This window comes from Budorcas taxicolor, chromosome 10, assembly GCF_023091745.1.
Source record: "Budorcas taxicolor isolate Tak-1 chromosome 10, Takin1.1, whole genome shotgun sequence".
Lineage (NCBI taxonomy): Eukaryota > Metazoa > Chordata > Mammalia > Artiodactyla > Bovidae > Budorcas > Budorcas taxicolor.
This window is the reverse complement of record NC_068919.1, coordinates 82157539-82177299: the sequence shown is the minus strand read 5'-3', so window position 1 is coordinate 82177299 and position 19761 is coordinate 82157539. Positions and strand designations below refer to the sequence as shown.

The 19761-nt window shown below is 44.6% G+C and overlaps 1 protein-coding gene across 1 annotated transcript in view; it reads right to left on the bottom strand.

Annotated features, from left to right (window-relative positions):
- Positions 1–19761, bottom strand: part of RGS6 (regulator of G protein signaling 6) — a 606577-nt gene that overhangs the window by 84787 nt on the left and 502029 nt on the right. The window contains exons 4-8 of the mRNA XM_052647235.1: positions 18847–18897; positions 15078–15184; positions 13690–13741; positions 4926–4990; positions 946–1022 (exon numbers count right to left, since the gene is read on the bottom strand). Of these exons, the coding sequence (XP_052503195.1) occupies positions 946–1022; positions 4926–4990; positions 13690–13741; positions 15078–15184; positions 18847–18897 (352 nt within the window). The remainder of the gene's footprint in view (positions 1–945; positions 1023–4925; positions 4991–13689; positions 13742–15077; positions 15185–18846; positions 18898–19761) is intronic.

Sequence of the window (19761 nt, the reverse complement as noted above, 5' to 3'; positions counted from 1 at the left end):
AGCTCGTTGCCAAAAAGAACAAGAGGGAACCCCACCTGAGCAAACCCATTTCCCAGAATCAAAAGGATCTGGTTGATGACCATGTTTCTGGGGGACATTCACTGCCCACTTCTGTTTCCTTACAGAGAAAGGAATTTCCACTACACCCCCTGGGAGGGAAGAATATGGAAAAAACACTCCTCCTTTCTCCTCCTTTCATCTCTTCTTGATTTAACTTATTGGCACATTTGAAAAAAGAAATAGAGAAAGCTGAGGTTGCTCCATCTGGGCCCAGTCTAGATCATTCTGTTCTCAGGACACCTGTTCTCTGCAGGCAGTAAACTTACAGGGCTTGACTCTGCCCTCAGACTGGGGGGTGGTACTACAGATACCCAGTTCTGCCCTGGATGAGAAACTGTAATTCTAGGGCAATGATTTGTGGTCCTGGATCCAAAATCATGTCCCATCACTAGTTTTATCAGTAGCAATCTGACATCTTGAACTTCAAATGTCTGACTTCTGTGCCTTGTTTTTGACTGGTTCTGAACCCTTCCCCTTAAGAGAGATGGAAGAGGGGCCACTTGTTGGCTTTCCTAAAACTCCAGTATTTTTCCCAGAAAGATGAAATTTCCAGACCAATAAGTAAAGTGGGTCCAGTGTTTTTCAGGTTCTGAACACAGATTTGGAAATCTCCTTGGGAATTAGGTACAGCTTCTTAGAACCAGAGTTATACATTTGGGAGGGACCCCATTACCTGCTGGAACACACACTTTGGAGATTATTCAGGGTGTCATGGGTGACAGAAATGCAACTTCTCCACCCTGACCTTGATTTCTGCTCAGTTGTTGTCATGAGAGAGACAGTGACTAACCATGGCTGGCCATGGAAGGAAACCCCACTCTCATACCACCTCTAAATTCCAGAGAGTCTTTTTCTCTTTGCAAGGGGCCTACGAAGTTCACCTACTTGACTTGTGCTTCTGCTTGCATAAAGATGAATTCCCACTTCCTTGCAAAGGCCCTCTGGAGTCTTGCTAAGTTTTCCTAAAGAGAAATGAAAATCAACAAGATGGCATTAATCATCGTGAGTTTGCACATCAATACTTATTACAAGGCAGCCATCTATTTTGGTTACTTGCAAAAAACCAGCAGGGCCCTACTTTAAATCCACCGGACATGAACCCAGTTTGACATTGCACCAGACCCTGCTGTACAGAACAGAACTATTAATATTCATTTACACATCCATTAAGTCTGAAGTCTCTGTGGTTCCCCGATTCTTCTTTTCTTGTGTGTTTTAAGGAACACGACTCACACAGCATTTGTAAAGGCCACTGAAGACAGGGAGACTGGATTGTGATTTTTTACGCAGGATTTAGGGAAGGAATGAGAGTTGTCTTTGCAACTGACTGCTAGACCAAGAATGGAATTCTCAAGATTTGTCTTCTAGCAATCGGGGGGCTGGGAAGGTGGCAGAAAAGGAGAACCCAGAGGACCTTGCATTAATCACTTTGAAAGTCCAGATTCAAAAGTGGGAAAGAAGGGAGTGCCCAGGTTTGTGATGTTCATGAAAGGAAAACCCAAAAACCATAGGAAAGGAAAGGCATTCTGGGTCACCTTTAGAGGGAGAGGGAAGAAGTCTTTTCTCAAAGTCTGTTGAGCAACCTAGTGGCACAACAGGACAGTGGGGTGGGGTGTTTGACAGGTCCCTTAATGACTTGCCTAATTCTGATGGAATGCAAGGCAAGAGCCCACATTATGCTGTGTGTTTTCATAGAGCTCATGCCAAAACTAATTGATTACCCTCATTAGTGGATTATTAATATAAAAGGAGCTTTGGTTGAAGACCAATACATGTAAACTCAGTTATTACCAAGGCTTGCTGTGTAAACATTTCAAAAAACCCACCATTTGATTCTCCCTGATAGCTCAGTTGGTAAAGAATCCACCTGCAATGCAGGAGACCCTGGTTCATTCCCTGGGTTAGGAAGATCCACTGGAGAAGGGATAGGCTACCCACTCAAGTATTCTTAGGCTTCCCTGGTGGCTCAGCTGGTAAAGAATCCACCTGCAATGCAGGAGACCTGGGTTCAAGACCTGGGTTCAATCCTTGGGTTGGGATGATCCCCTGGAGAAGGGATAGGCTTCCCACTCCAGTTCTGTGGCCTGGAGAATTCCATGGACTGACTGTATAGCCATGGGGTCATAAAGCGTTGGATGCGACTGAGCAACTTTCACTTTTTCCCCCCCACTTTTGTGTTTTTCACTGTTCACAGGAAGCAAAGCTGGTAAAGCCTGAATGTCAGTCAACTGGGAAGCAGTTACCTAAATCATGATACAGTCATACCGTGGAATACTAGACAGCCATTAAAAATGAGACTGTAGATTGTCATTGCTGCTATAGAAAGAGTCTCAACATCCCTACAGTATACGACTGGAGAAAGAAGCAGCTTACACAGTAACTGTTTAGTGTGATCTAAGTTTGTTATGAAAAAAAAGTGTATGTACAGAAAAAAGGACTGCAGGCTCCTTTCTCTGCTTTGTTGTTTGAATTTTTGTTTTTATAAAGATACTATGCCATCAGGAAAAAAAATAATGAAATTATATAATACACATTAAAAATAATAAAATTACTGAATTGTGAAGACAAAATGTTTTTTTTAGTTTCTAACCACTTTTAGACAGAACTTCAACGTGAAAGAACATCTTAATGCCATATTCTTTACCAATACCAAAGCAGAATGTTGCAGGGCAAGAGAATAGAAAACAGACTAAAGCATGTTAGGAGTTGGTGCTGTCCTGTTTCTATTTAGGAGCTTTTTTACAAACATGGGAACTACTGGGAGGGGAGACACAGGATGGAGGGGCCACATGCTTCTGCACTCTGGGTTGTTCCTGTAGGTCATGCTCGGGAAGGGATGTGGTCATGTCCAAGTTAAAGCAGTTGGTGCTGGGTGCCCAAAGAGCCAGGCAGCGGTCTTCTGGGAGAGGGGTGGTTGCTGGTACACGAGGGGAGTCAGGGGGGTGGGACTGGGCGCCTACGATGCTCAGAGCCATAGACCTACCAGGCTGGGGATGCATGGGGAGATCATAAAGTCCCAACACATTTATGTTTCATGGCTCTCACGGATAAGCCAACTTTAGCCAGGGCCCAAGGCTCCCAGTGAACTTCCGCTCTGCACTACTGTCTCCCCGCCAGTCCACAGGTCCTGTGATGCCAGTGGGACTAAAGAGTGGAGGGCCACACACCCATCCTGCTCTCTGAGGGCAGGCACATCCCCTTGGGCTGTGGTGAGTGAAGGGAGTGGTGGCTGGGTGGGTGGACTTGGGTGCAGGTACCCACGAGTGACAAGGTCTGGTGAGCAGGGCCTCACTCTTGTTTCAGAAGACTGAGGCCACGAGAGACATGGGGAGATGGGTGAATCTGAAGGTGCTGTTCATGCTGGAGTATCCAGGGGTGAGGAGTCTTCACTGCCCCTGATGTTCCCCCTCTCCTGGCTGTCAGCCCTTCAGTCATTTCATGGCTCCACAACACCTCCTCTGGAGGGCCTGTGAAAAGCCAGCCAATATTCTAGGTTTTCTGTGACCTGTACAGACAGCAGTTTCAGTGGAAAGATTTTGCAATCCCGGATTTTAAATACTTAAAACATTATCTGTGACTCTTCAAGTTCGCTGTGCCTTGGTTCTATTAAATGGGGGTGGATATGAGCACGGTGGGGTCTCCAGTTTCTGCAAGCAATCACACCTTGTGAAAGAAGGAGGAGGAGGGAAGTTGGGAGTGTATATCTCCATCTGACACCCGTCTTGTCTTCTGGATTGGATTTGGTCCTACGATTTTGCATCTACTGCCAAGTACTGATGAATTGGGTCTGAAGATGCAATTTTTAAAAATTATCATATATTAAGCTAAAAAAATGATCATATAGTAAAGTTGTTTTTCTTCTTTTGGTGTATAGTAATATAAATTTTAACACATGTATATGCATGTGTAACCATCACCACAATCAGGATACAGAATGTTCCCATCACCACCCCCTGCCCCACAAACTCCCTCATGCCATCTCTTTATAGCTGCATGCATCCTGGCAGCCACTGATCTGTTTTCCCTCATGACAGCTTTTTCACATAAATGGAATATCACAGTTTGCAATCTTTTGAGACTGACTTCTTTCACTCAACATAATGTCTTTGATACTCATCCAAGTGGTTGGATTAATAATTCATTCCTTTTCATGGCAGAATAGTATTCTGTTCCAAGGCTGTAGAGTAGTTCATTTAACCATTCATCTGTTAAAGTGCATTTGGATTGTTTTCATCTTTGAGGTTTCACACATAAAGCCACTATGGACATTAGTGTACAGTGGCTGTAAGTTCTGATTTCTCTGGGGATATGTAGGTAGTTATGTTAAAGTGGGATTACTTGGTTTATATGGTATGTGTGCATTGAACTTGATGAGAAACTGCCAAACCATTTTTCAGAGTGGCCACACCCTTTTGCATTCCCACCAGCAATATAGGAGAATTCCAGTTGCTCACCACATCCTTACCAGCACCTGAACTATCAGTACTTTTAATTTTAGCCATTCTAATGTGTAGTGGTATCTCATCATGGGTTTAGTATATACTTCTCTAATGGCTGTTGAACATCTTTCCATATGCTTCTTTTTCATACTTAAGCCCTCTTTGGTGAAGTGTCTGTTCTAGTCCTTTGCCAATTTTTAAGCTGAGTTGTTTTTTTTATTGCTGAGATTTGAGAGTCCTTTATATAAAGATATGATTATATTGTGACGGTAAGAAGAGCTGAGAACAAAAAAAGGGGAATAGAAGAGACTTCCTTTCCACTGTCTGAAGGAGTTGGGGGAAGAAAAAGGGAAAAATGCAAGCTGAGTCAGAGCTGCAGGCAGTTTATATTCTCCTACACCATACCTGGAAAATAATCATACTTACTGCTTCATAGTCTGCCAGTTCCAGCCTTGCTTTATTCTGCATTGTCCTCTTACAGAGGTAGATGGCTGAAGGAAGAGAAATTACAATACATGTAAGACTAGCAGTTTGGTGGAATCATAATCCACCCACTCATTTGTTCATCCACACATCCAGCCAGCCAGCCAGCCAGCGCTCACTATATGCCCAGCACTGTGCAGTGAAGAATAAGTTTTTCTGTGGATGTCATGCCATCTGACCTCTAGGAATATTTCTATAGGTCAGGATCGGATGAGGACCGCCCCTCATCTGATTCTGACAACCTCCCTTCATTCTCCTCACTCTGCTTCATCCCAAACGTCCTCCATCAGTGCGACCTTTCATAAATATGACCATGTTACTTTCCTGCCTAAATTTCCTGCGTTGACACCTTAGAGAGCTCAGATGAAAGGTCAGGCTTCTAAAGGCAGCATGTTTGTTTCTTCAAGATCTAGTCTCTGCTTGTCTTGTCAACCTCTTCCCTCCCTCATTCAGGCATGTTGCTGTTGTTGCTCCGTCATGTCTGACTCTTTGTGACCCCATGGACTGCAGCACACTGGGCTTTCCTGTCCTTCACTATCTCCTGGATTTTGCTCAAACTCATGTCCAATGTGTCAGTGATGTTATCCAACCATCTCATCCTCTGTTGCCCTCTTCTCCTCCTGCACTCAATCTTTCCCAGCATCAGGGTCTTTTCCAATGAGTCGGCTCTTTGCATTAGGTGACTAAAGTATTAGCACTTCAGCTGCAGCATCAGTCCTTCCAATGGATATTCAGGCATGTGAGGCTACCAAACCCTTTTGGTTCCACTTCTCTGTGTATGTGTCCACTGCTTGGAGGCCTTTTCCTCTTCCATCTTATTTCCCTCCATCTGGAAACCATCTACCAATCTTTGAAGACCCAGCTTGGTGTTCCTGATAGCATCTATCCATCCTCAACCATTGGACCTAATTCAATTGTGCAGTACTTGTGAGTTTACCAGCTGTCCCTGCTCCAGGCTGAAGGCTCTTCTAGGGTAGAGGCTGTACCCTACTCAGCATGGACCCTTGCACCAAGCTCCGGGGCCTGCCAGGTTGAGTGAGTGGATAGTGGAAAGGGAAGACAATTTAAGTGTCTTTTCCCAAGCTCAGGAAGGGCTATTGGCTGACAATTGTCAGGATATTCTTCCTCCAACATGGCCTTCATCACTTCCTCTCCTGCCTCCGCTTCTTCAGTATCTCCTTTTTTCTCCAGGGCCAAGTAGAATGACCCAGGGGAGACAACAGATAAATGGTATGAATGAGTAATAGGATGACTAGGAGGGAAGGTCAGAGAGGACCAGGACCGATCTGCTGTTTGACAACCTAATTATACCAGGAACTCTAGTAAACTCCTTGCTGGGTTAACTAACCTGCTCATGTGATCTGAAAATTTTCCTGATGCAGGCTACAGTATGGAGCCTTCTGGCAGCAGTCTCCTCTGTATGCCCACATTTCTCACATCATTCGAGTTTGCGAGTGAGGGTCAGTTGTGTTTGTTCTCGAATCTGCTTATGTTAGGCATCCTGGTTATTTTAATAACGTACAATCACTAAATATTACATGCACTGATGAAGTTAATGTGAAGAGAGAGAGCACAGCTGTTTCTATGAAGACCTAGCTGAATGGTTTGGAACAACTTGATAAAGGAGAGTCAGCTAAGACAATTGCTGATAAATTTGGTATGGGTGAGAGAAGTGAAAAAAAAATACATGAAAAAAAGTAAAAATATGAGAGGGGTCAACATACAGTTGCTTTAAAAGTATTTTTTAAATTCTTGATGTACTTTAAGGAGGTCAAAACTGGGTGGTTTATTTCAAGTGTGGTCTATTTAAGATAGAAACTCAAATTATGGGGACCGAAAATCAAAGAGAATCTTTGGTTCTATCTCAAAAGGCTCTTGGGTGAATATTCCTTGGTATATTCTCCATTCATTTGAAGTGCTTAAGGTATGCATGTATCACTTCTTCATGATTCTCTCCTTACCAACTTTTCCAGTGAAACAAACTGCTACAGCTCTGCACTATGTCAGATAAGGGGTGTCTGCTCTGTTAAAAGGTACCTCCTTTGATCTCTTGGGTCACCAGTTAGGCAGCCTGTGGAACTGGAGGAAACTTGTAGCAGGAAACCTGGCATGTCACCTGCCCCTGGTCTCAGTGATCCTTAAGCAGTATAGCTACTGGAGCTACTTTGGCAACACTGCCTTGGACGGTGTTATTTTTTTAAATTTATCTTTGTCTGCGTTGGGTCTTTGTTGCAGCACGTGGGCTTTCTCTAGCTGAGGCAAGTGGGGGCTACTCTCTAGGTGGAGCGTGCGGGCCTCTCACTGCAGTAGCTTCTCTTGTTGCGGAGCATGGGCTCTACAGCCATGTGGGCTCAGTAGTTGTGGCACATGGGCTTTGGTGCCCCAAGGCATGTGGGGTCTTCCCAGACCAGGGATCAAACCTGTGTCCCCTGTATTGGCAGGCAGATTCTTATCCATTGTACCACCAGGGAAGTCCCTCACAGTGTTTCGTATTGGCCAAATTAAAAACTCTGGAAAGTCTAACCCAGATTTGGTCTTTATTTAAGTGGGATCATCCCAAGAAATTTCCAGCCCATCTGGGTCAAAATGGATCAGCTAAGTTGAGAAGTAAAGTACCATGCACAGAAGGGAGAGGTACCTCTCCTGATGAGCATGAGTTATATGGTGGCACGTTGGCGGGCCCCTTCCTGTGCAGCGAATGTCATGCATCGGGCAGTCTGTCCACCCCACTGGGGAGGTGGCAAGCAGCAGTTGAGGGGCCCTCCCTGGGGACTGTGTGCTTCCTCAGTGGCTCAGCAGTGTTCCCTCTGACACCCAACCCATCAAGTGACCACTGGCAACAAAAGCCAAGTCCTCTTACAGGGCATCCGGGGACTTTCTTAAAGCTCAGATGCTGGCTTTTTTTATGGATATGCAATTTCTCATTGGAAAAATACTTGTCTTTTTTGCCCTCATGTCAGCATCTCAAGCTCACTGGCATCCCACCAGGACAAAAACAGAATGCAATAAAAAATTTTTACAGTCAATAGATTCATGTACTACATGTGCATTTAAAAAACATTGAACCTATCATATGTCAATGTCCTTAAAAATTGACTCCCTTTCCAAACTTTCTGTCTCTACTCAGTTCAGTCACTCAGTCGTGTCTGACTCTGCAACCCCATGGACTGCAGCACGCCAGGCTTCCCTGTCCATCACCAACTCCTGAAGCTTGCTCAAACTCATGTCCATTGAGTCCATGATGCCATCCAACCATCTCATTCTCTGTCATCCCTTTCTCCCGCCTTCAATCTTTCCCAGCATCAGGGTCTTTGCCAATGAGTCAGTTCTTTGCATCAGGTAGACATACTAGTGGAGTTTCAGCTTCAGCATCAGTCCTGCCAACAAATATTCAGGACTGATTTCCTTTAGGATTGACTGGTTTGATCTCCTTGCTGTCCAAGGGACTCTCAAGAGTCTTTTCCAACACCACAGTTCAAAAGCATCAGTTCTTCAGCTTCATCAATTCTTCAGCTTTCTAGCTTTGACTAGATGGACCTTTGTTATCAAAGTAATATCTCTGCTTTTTAATATAATGTCTAGGTTGGTCTCTACTAGTCTCTCTACTAGTGACATCATAATATTCCTCAATCTCCTAAACTAAGGTACACACAAACCATTTATTTCTCTATTTCCCCCATACCTTCTAATTACTTTTTAGAACAATGGAATTTTAGCATTGGAAGTAACCTTGGCGACCATCAGGTACAGACCCCTCACTAATAGATGGAAAAATAAAGGCTCAGAGAGCTGAAGTGCTTTACTCATGGACTAGTTAGTGGCAGAGGTGGAATTAGAATTGGGGTCTAGTTTTTCACTATGACAGTCACTGCTCCGTGTACTCATTCACTGACTCATTCATTCTCCCATTTAAAAATCTGAGTGCCTTAATGTATATATGTGGGATCTAGAAAAATGGTATGGATGAACCCATTTTCAGGGTGGGTAAAGAGACACAAATGCATAGAATGGGCAAGAAGAAGAATAGGGAGGAAAGGGAGGATGGCGTGAGTTGAGCGAGTAGCACTGACATGTGTGAGTGCAGCTACTGGGAGGCTGTTACATAGCACAGGGAGCTGAACCTGGCGCTCTGCGATGACCTAGAGGGGTAGGATGGTGGGAGGCGGGAGGGAGGCCCAAGAGGAAAAGGACACACGTGTACATATAGCTGATTCACTTCATTGTACAGCAGAAACTAACACAATATTGTCAAGCAATTATACTCCAATTAAAATAAATGTGAGTGCCTCTTCTCTGGTGGCTCAGACAGTAAAGAATCCGCCTGCAACGCAGGAAACACAGGTTTGATCCCTGGGTTGGAAAGATCCCCTGGAGAAGGAAGCGGCAACCCACTCCAGTATTCTTGCCTGGAGAATTCCATGGATCGAGCCTGGCAGGCTACCGTCCATAGGGTCGCAAAGAGTCAGACACGACTGAGCGACTAACACTTTCACTTGTGCGCCAAGCAGTATTTTAGGTCCTAGGGAAATCACCACACTAGCAGCTACCCACGTACATGGAGCTTGTTGAATGTCAGGCAGTGGTCTAGGGACTTCCCAAATGTCCACTTACTTAATCCTCATAATAACCTATGAGGCAAGTTCTGCTATTAGCCTCCTTTCATAGGTGAGGGAATTTTTCAGGTTATTCCCCATTTTCGGAGACCCACAGTGGCTCTGGGAAGCTGCCGAACCTATTCTAAATGTCTCTCCTCAACTACGAGGACCTTTTCATAAACTTGTCCATCCAAAATTATTCCACCTTTGTTATCATGCTTCAGCAACATAAAATCTTTTGAGTAGTTGGATCAGATTCCTTAGCATCCTCTTCTTGCTTGCACATCCTCTTCTTGCTTGCTCTCTCTCAGCCTGAGATGCTTGGAGGGCAAGCCTGTTACTCAAATCCGTGACAGCAATTGACACAAAGTAGATGTTTAAAGAAGGGAAGTTTCTGGTTCTTCCTCAATCCAAGCCACACCTATTCTGAATTCTTAGCTCCAGTGGCATATACTTTCTGGAATAGGGCTGCCACAGAACAAATAAGATCAAACGTCATCTTGGGAGTACTAATACCAACCCCCACTATGGTTTTTATTGACTCCTTATTATGTGCCATACATCAAAACTTGCACACATTTCTAATTAACGAAACAATTTAATCCTAACCAACAACCCAAGAAGCACTATTATTATTCTGCTTTTAAAATGAGATTTCAGAGGCACAGAGAGGTTAAGTAACTTGCCAAGATCACACAGCTAGTGGAACCAGTCGACAACGGGCCCTTTGTGCTGACTTCTCTCTTGGTAAATACTGATTTTTCTGATTAACCAGGAAAAGGCAATGAGTATTCTGTATTCTGAACTTTAACTTCTCTATTTGATTTCCCAAAATGGAGGTACAGGAATTCAAAATAATTTTGCTTCAGTGAGAGCCTGATAAATTATTATTTTTATCCCTGTTCTTCCTTCACAACTAAAATCACAAAAATCTGTTGAGAAAGGGAAATGGTGCCCTGCTGTATGCAGGGTAAGATGGCTGATGGTTGTGGGTTTATATTCAGGCAAATATCTGAATTTTACCTGGGCCCAGGTTTTCGGGTCCCACCATCCTCCCAACCCTCTCCATTGCCTGGAAAAATATTGGTTTTCACATTCACAAGGGTACACGGCTGCTGCATGGAACTGAGCTACAATCATTCAAATTCCGAGTTGGGCTTTTGTGAGCAGTATTTCAGCCCCAGAAGCACTCATTTTATAAGCAGCCAAATGCTGCTCCCGTTTCAAGCCGGAAGCCTGGCTGGACCCGCTTATCACGTCATTTAGGGCACAGCACAGGTCCAGAGGGACCCGTGGAGATGCCTGCAGATAGCTGATGAGACAGTCACGGGGCCCCGCCTCCTGCACCGGGACCATGCTCCAGACTTGGAAACAGAACCACTGTAGCCTCGTAGGGCAGAGGCTTGCCAGGATTCTATCCTCAGAACTATTTCCAGTTGCTGGCTTCCCCTCCCTCAGAAGTGTGATCCAGAGCGTGCAGCTTATCACAGGGTCTCAGGACAGGCTCCCTGCAGTACCACCCAGCTGCGGCTGGCTCTACCTTCCTGGGAAAACCATCCCGCAGAGAATCCAAGAAGTTGTTACAGGTCTCATTGCATGCTCCGGTCCCAAGGAGAGCAGCTGTGGGCTGCCCCAGCAGCTGAATCAGTGAGGAGGGTGCTGGGTGGAGGGGCAGACCATGAAAGGAGCATCCGAGGTCAAATTCTGCTGCCTCTACTGAGTGTCTGTCAATCACCTTTGATAAAGAACCAGTTGTTGTTCAGTCGCTTAGTCGTGTTCAACCCCTTGCAACCCAATGGACTACAGCATGCCGGGCTTCGCTATCCTTCCCTATATCTTGGAGTTTGCTCCAACTCATGTCCATTGAGTTGATGATGTCATCCAAACATCTCATCTTCTGTCTCCCGCTTCTCCTCTTGCCATCAACCTTTCACAGCATCAGGGTCTTTTCCAATGAAGTTGCTCTTCACATCATGCAGGGGGGGAAAGTATTGGAGCTTCAGCTTCAGCATCACGCCATCCTAATGAACATTCAGGGTTGATTTCCTTTAGGATTGACTTCTTTGATCTCTTTGCAGTCCAAGGGACTCTCCAGAGTCTTATCCAACACCTCAATTCGAAAGCATCAATTCTTTTCTTTATGGTCCAACTCTCACATCCATACATGACTACTGGAAAAACCATAGCGTTGACTGGACGGACCTTTGTCAGCAAAGTGATGTCTCTGCTTTTTAATACACTGTCTAGGTTTGTCATAGCTTTGCTTCCAAGGAGCAAGCACCTTCTAATTTCGTGGCTGCAGTCACCATCTGCAGTGATTTTGGAGCCCAAGAAAATAAAGTCTGTCACTGTTTTCATTGTTTCCCCATCTATTTGCCAGGAAGTGATGGGACTGAATGCCATAATCTTTTTTCTGTGAATGTTTTAAGCCAGCCTTTTCACTTTCCTCTTTCACATTCAACAAGAGGCTCTTTAGTTTCTCTTAGCTTCCTGCCATTAGGATGGTGTCAGCTGCATATACGAGGTTATTAACATTTTTCCCAGCAATCTTGATTCCAGCTTGTGCTTTATCCAGCCTGGCATTTCTCATGGTGGTGGTTTAGTCAGGTCCAACTCTTGTGACCCCATGGACTGTATGTAGCCTACCAGGCTTCTGTGTCCATGGGATTTTCCAGGCAAGAATAGTGGAGTGGATTACCATTTCCTTCTCCAGGGGATCTTTCTGACCCAGGGATTGAACCCACATCTCCTGCACTACAGGCAGTTTCTTTACCAGCTGAGCTACCAGGAAAGCCCTGTACTCTATAAGTAAGTTAAACAAGAAGGGTGACAATGCACAGCCTTGACATACTCCTTTCCCAATTTTGAACCAGTCTGTTGTTCATGTCCAGTTCTAACTGTTGCTTCTTGACTTGCACACAGGTTTCTCAGGAGACAGGTAAGGTGGTTTGGTACTCCCACCTCTTGAAGAATTTTCCATAGTTTGTTGTGATCCACACAGTCAGAGAAGCAGCAGCAGCTGCTGCTGCTGCTGCTAAGTCTCTTCAGTCGTGTCCGACTCTGTGCGATCCCATAGACTGCAGCCCACCAGGCTCCCTTGTCCCTGGGAGTCTCCAGGCAAGAACACTGGAGTGGGTTGCCATTTCCTTCTCCAGTGCATGAAAGTGAAAAGGGAAAGGGAAGTTGCTCAGTCATGTCCGACTCTTAGTGACCCCATGGACTGCAGCCTACCAGGCTCCTCCACCCATGGGATTTTCCAGGCAAGAGTACTGGAGTGGGGTGCCATTGCCTTCTCCACAGAGAAGCAGAACCATCAGCAGAACCATCAGCAAATACTGACTGAGTGTCCACTATGGCTTAGGAACGCACTATGCCCTGGATAATACACGTGAACGAGGTGGACCAGCCCTCCCCTCATGGGGCTGGCAACTGACTGGGCATCCAATCTGAGTACAGTGTGACAGATGCGAGGATGTGGCCTCTCTAGGCCTCAGCTGTACCTGAAGTACAGGGATAGTATAGCTTTAGAAGACTGACACATTGATACATTAAACAGTCTTCATGGAGAATACAGGGCAAGAGTCTAATAAACCCCTGCTTGGACAGAGGTAATTCCCTGCTTACCCAGGGCCCAGCTTCACCCACTCTTTGTTTGCTCAGATAGGGTAACTCTTATATACCCCTCCAAGGCCTGTTTCTCTTCCCCTCCAACTTCCAACCGTCAAAAACACCAATGAATTATTAAAAAGTCTTAACAAGTCTGTGAGAAAGGAAATGGCCAGGGGGACGTGCCCCCTTGATCCAGCCCTGCCTGAAACCCTGTCCCAGGAAGTAGTGGTCAACGGCCACTGGCCCAGTTCTCCATGGCTCCACAGAATGAGCACGTTGGCCAGACCTGATAAAACTTTTCTTCCCCTCCCACCTTCCCTTCCAAGGGCTGCCTCTTTCAGTGGGCCCTGCCTTTCACCAGTATGTGGAACAGCACCTGTCAACTATACGAGAAAGGGCTAAGCAGGGCAAAGACCCTCCTCCCCGTGCACCACAGTCACCCACTCAGCAAAGATGTGCCTTCTGCATTCCCAGTAAGTGTGGGCCGTGGCTTCAGTTCTCACCATAGTCCGTATTTTCAGGTTCCCAGCAATTTGAAGGCCAGAAGTATGGGGCCTGCAAAAGAGCACAGAAGTCAGGACTGAGGATGCCAACTCATGCCCTTCCCTGCCAGGGGCCCATGGGCAGCCCTCCCCTGGCCCACGGAGGATTCCTCCCTGACAGGCTCTGTCTGCACGTCCTTTGTGTTGACACTGCACCCTGACTCTTTCCTGTTCTTAGCATAGCTGAGGCCAGTCAACATTTTGATCTAAGTGTTGAGAAATAAAATCTCAGGTCAGCCAAATAAATGCAAAAATGAGAAACCTAGTTTACAGGGCAAAAACTTCATATCCTGAAACAATAGAAGTCTAATGCAGGAGTCAGACAAGCACCGTTTCCTGGGGCACAAACTCCAAGTCCCTTTATCACTTTGCTATGGACTAAATGGTGCCCTCTTGAATTTCTATGATGAAGCCCTAACCTACCTACCCCCCACCCCCACCCCAGTGTGACTGTATGTGGAGTAAGGAAGTGATTAAGGTTAAATGAGATCACATGGGTGGGGCCCTGATCACACAGGATTAGTGTCCCTATAAGAGGAAACACCAGAGAGCTAAAAACCTCTGTCACTATGTGTCATTCTCTCTACAACGTTAGGACACAGTGAGAACCGATCATCTGAAAGTCAGGATGAAAGCTCTTCTCACAAACTGAACTCCACTTGAGGCTTAATCTTAGACTTCCAGCCTCAAGAGCTACGAGAAATACATTTCTGCTGTTTAAGCCACCCTGTCTATGGTATTGGTATTTTCTTATGGCAGCTGAGCAAACTCAGACATTCTTTGACCCTGTCTGAAGAACTCCATTCCAAAGCCTTTTGGTTTAGACCTTGACACAACCCCTTATGCTCTGCTCAAATTTACTGTAGGATAGGATCTGAGAAAAGGAGAGGAAAATGTTTGGGAAGTGTTACTAGGTAGTGAATAGAAATTTCACACTAAGAAAGTATATGTAACATGATATAGCAGTAGGATTAAGGACTTTGCAATCCAGCTGATCTAGGTTCCAATCAAGGCTGTCCCCTGGATTGACTAAATGTCCCATTAATTCTCCAGGGAGCTCAGTTTTTGCAACTGTAAAATGGGTGATCTTTATCCCCCCAAAGTTTGTTCTTTAGAATAAGTGAGATGTGTGTAAAGCAACCAGTGAATGCTAAGTTCTCCATGAGGGCATTTTACTATTATGTGTGTGTGTGTGTGCGGGGGGTGTGTGCAAAAAATAGCACAGACAAGTTTTGTTTCCCAGAGTTGGTGGGAGGTAGGAGTTGCTTCCTTAAATACCATCAGTTTTTTTTAGGTAGTTCTAATCTGAGATCAGATGATGAGAAGAAAAGGAGAAGCTGAAGGCCTACCTGGAAACGATAAAACGTGCCATCATCTTTCATGGTAAGAACATGGTCTGAGATGGGAAAGACGTAGCCCTGGGCAGCTATCAGGCTTCCCAAGTGTATTGCTTCAACTGAAGGGACAGGGAAGAAGAAAGAGAAGTTATTGCAAAACTGTCATAATGCAGGGGCTACTTAGATAAGGTGTAAGTGGGATGGGGTAGGGTGAGCAGAAAGGCAACTAGAAGTCAACTGTCATCACCCCCAGATCACAGCATGATTGACTGATAATTTCTGAAACGACTGCACTGGGCTGGGTGGAGATATCAACGGTTGGGAAGGTGACACGTGTCTGAGACTCCTATGGATCCCAGCTCTGAGCGTCTGATATTGTTTAACCCCCCCCAAGACTTCCAGAAAAAAAGTCTAGCTTTCAGTTAGGATCATGAGCTCTGGTGTGGAAGTCTGTAAATAAGTGAGATGCTTCATGTAAAGTGCTTAGCAGTGTCTGGTGCATGGTAAATGCTGGTAGCCCTGATTCATATTTTTAGTTTCATTCTTTCTTTTTTTAATCACCACCAGCAATGAATATGCAGCCCACAGAGTCTTCAGACTCACATTGCATTTCCTGACATGAGAATCTCACCAGCAACGAGGAGGGTATTACTGTTCTCTTATGGATAAAGAGGGATTAGAGGAAGAGAAGGCAGTAGCATAGCAAGGCCAACCTAATACAAACATTGATATTTTTGCCACAACTTGTTTTGTTACTTTAGCACCAGCCATAAGTAGATTCACATAAATAGTTAAGAATCTATATTTACTCTGAGCAGAGCTAAGAAAAAAGAAATTTAGATGGTTCTATCAGACATGATGTGTGTGTGCTAAGTCGCTTCAGTCATGTCCAACTCTTTGCAGCCCTATGGACTGTAGCCCATCAGCCTCCTCTGCCCATGGGATTCTCCAGGCAAGAATACTGGAGTGGGTTGTCACGCCCTCCTCCAGGGGATCTTCCCAACCCAGGGATTGAACCTGTATCTCTTATGTCTTCTGCATTGGCAGGTGGGTCCTTTACCGCTAGCCACCTGGGAAGCCCACATGATAATCTTTTAAAAGTCTAAAAGAATTCTTATCAATAAAAATTAATTTTTGACTGTAGAAATTATTGACATACTCAGGGAGTCTCTAGGAATTATTAATTTCATAAGTTCTGAAGCTTTTCAAGTGACTTGTATTGGCTTTATTTGCAAACTTTTGGGGAGTTTTAGCAAGTAATTAAACCTCTTCATTGTGATTCAGGCAATGTAATTTTCAGAGCTGGCTCTAGAAGGCTGCTCAGCGATAGTGCTACAATTTTCAAGAGGTTGTATATGATCCAGTCATTTTGCATATTGAGAGTCTGCTATTCTTCTTTGGAAGGAGTGCATACATTTATCACTGGTAGAATTGGGATGAATGGAATTGTATTTTACTTGCTTAGTGATAACGAGTTTGGTTCTGAAATCTATATGCTTCAAGAACCATGAGTCCAGCAGAAAAGGGAAATTTCATCACCTGCTCTTTCTTCAGAGAAGGAAGAACAAAACCCAGTAAGAAGGGGACTTTCATGTCACCAATCTGGAGCTAGAAGTCTCACTTCATTCTTCAAAAGGCTTGTGCTTAGAGACGCTGCAGATGGGAAGGAAGAAGGGAGGGAGGGCGGACTTTGGCCACCTGATTTCCCAGGGTCTTGGTTGGCCTCATTTCTGCTGGTGAATTGTCCTGACTACTGCTCAACTACTTCTCAGAAGCCCAGATGGGTTCCAGACCTTGATATCCTCCCAAGGGCATCAAAGTATAATAGACCGTGAGAGATAAGACCTGTATCATTCAGGACCTCTCACAGAAGCTTTGCTCATCAGAACCAGAGGATTCCTACAGCATGGTTCACCACTAGGTGGTTCAGGGCTCTCAGAATATACCATTGCTGCTGCTGCTACTAGCACTGAAGATAATGAAAAAATACCTGTCAGAAATGATGATTATTCCAGAAGGGCAAAGAAAACAGTACTCTTGGAAGAGGAAAAAAAAACCCCATCATGAAGAAGGGTGACTCTTCATCATGTAACTAAACTTGTAGAGACTTACACAGTCCGGTTTTTCAGAAGCAGATAATCGGAAGTCCAGGCTGCATAAGGCAAACACTTAGGGCAGTCAATATGGGTTTTTCCCTTAAAAGGATTAGCATTTATAGTTTTCTCCTGTGGTTTAAGAATTTGAATAGAATTAAGAATTTCCACTCGACATGACAGTGATCACTAGTCACGAGGGAGAGAAAGGCTAGTGCCAGTTCCGTTCATGACCTGCTTTTCTGGCACTCAGATTTCTGGCAACTATGTTTAATTGAATTCTATGTAAATTATAAATTGGGCTTCCCTGGTGGCTCAAATGATAAAGAATCTGCCTGCAATGCAGGAGACCTGGGTTTGATCCCTGGGTCAGGAAGATCCCCTGGAGAAGGGAATGGCAACCTACTCCAGGATGAATGCCTGGAGAATTCCAGGGACAGAGGAGCCTGGTGGGCTACAGTTCATGGTGTCACAAACAGTTGGACACAACTGAGCGACTAACACTTCCACTTCCATAGTCAATGGTCTATTTAGGGCTTCCCTTGTGGCTCAGTGGCAAAGAGTCTGCCTGCCATTGCAAGACACATGAGTTTGACTCTTGGCCCAGGAAGATCCCATGTGACAAGGAGCAACTAAGCCTATATACCACAACTATTGAGCCTGTGCTATAGAGCCTGGGAGCTGCAACAAGAGAAGCCCCCACAATGAGAAGCCTGCACAACTAGGGAAAAAAAGCCCTCTTAGCAACAAAGACCACGCACAGCTCTCCACCACCCCAAAACTCACTAAATAAAAATAACTTTACAAATAGTCTATTAATATTAAGAGCATCAGATTAAAATACAGAAATGCTTGAGCTGTCATAGTGACCCCAGCAAGGAACCACAGTTGAAGCCAGACACCTAGAATAGGCACTTGAAAAAAATCTTTAAAAAGCAGAGCAACTGAAGGCCATTTAATTTGGGGCAAGTAGATCTAATCCCCAAGAACATCAGAATACATTACTGGATGTTTGTAAATATGACTTTCAGGCATCAAGAATACTTAGTTAAGATGGGGAGTGTATAATAACTTCAGAAAAGTTTACTTACCTAGAATTTTTATTTTTTCCTGGAACCCCCCCACCTCCATTTTCTAATTATGCTGTAAAAATAAATTTTATTGCTTATTTGCTGGTGGGAACACAGATTTGAAAACTGCTTTATTGGCCAGGGTTTGCTGTTGTTTTTCTGGTGAGGTTTTCCTAATTGCATTGCACAATTAAAGTTGAAAAAAATCACTCCTTCACTTCTTGCAGAAGCAGAGAACAGAAGGAGTCTTAGCAAATAATTAAACCTCCTAATTGTGGATCAGGCAATCTAATTTTAAGAGCTGGCTATAGAAGGCTGTTCTGTGACAGTGCTACAACTTATCTTTAATTGCTGTGGCTAACCAGAGTCCATGTTATTGTATCGGGCTCTTTGGCATTCTAAATGGTTGCTCATTTCCTCCAAGGGTAATTTAAATTTAAAGACAGAAACTCAGTGGAGGAAATAAATTAATTTTGTTTGTAAAGGGAGTGAGTCCACATCTTGGAATTCACTTGTATAAGCCCAGTTCTCAGGAGGGTAGGAGAAACTGGTTTGGAATTTGGGTATGGCTTGTTCACTAGTATCATGCAGGTAAAGTCAGGGTTGAGGGTCAAGTACCTGGGTCCTCGATGGAAAGGTTCTTCATAAGCCACTGTACAATGTCTGTACCTGCAACAGTAAAGCAATTTCAGTTGAAGACCTCATGGATATTTTATTCTGTGGCAGAGGAAACATGGGGTTACCCGAGAGGTCCCTAGGTCCAATTAGCACACTCATGGAGAGCTAGGTAATACTTATACTTTTCCATCCTAACCAACTCTTTCCACCCATTAGGATGCTTCCATAGTCACAATCCCATTCTTTTCCTTAAAAAATCCATGTCTGATGACTCAGGATGATCTTGTATCCACGTTTCTAGGGAGCTTCGGGAGGGGACTTCCTGGGAATACATATTTTGATGACAGGCTAGAAGACATTTTATCACTCCAGAACATTTCCTGAGGGAGGAGACTTCTTTTAGCTCCCTATCCCAAATGGACAAGGCCTGCCCAACAGAAATGACCATACAGGTTCCTGAAAAAAAAAAAAACCCTCTAATTTCTTCTGGACTGGGCTTATCCTGAAGGAATAAGCCCCTGTGTCTGTGGGAGAAACTTCTGTGTGTTCATCCAAACCTCTGTCCTCCATCCCCTGGGCAACAACTAGATTACACTTTCAGACCTTCCTGCAGTTGGGTATGGACTGAGTTCTGACAAAAGAATGTGGGTGGAAATGCCATATGCCATTTCCAGACTCGGACCATAAAAACTCCTGTCTGTCCCTCCACATCCCACACCCTTTCATCCCCATCTGCTGGATGAAGGGAGAGAGGGCAGAGCCACAATGTGGAAGGAGCCTGGGATCCTGAACAGACATGAAGACTGATGCCCATCTGGGGCTCTGAACTGACTGAAAAATATACTTGTGATGTTGAAACCCAGGCATTTGAGAGTCATCTGTTTTAGTATCTAGTATGACCTGAACTAATGTAAA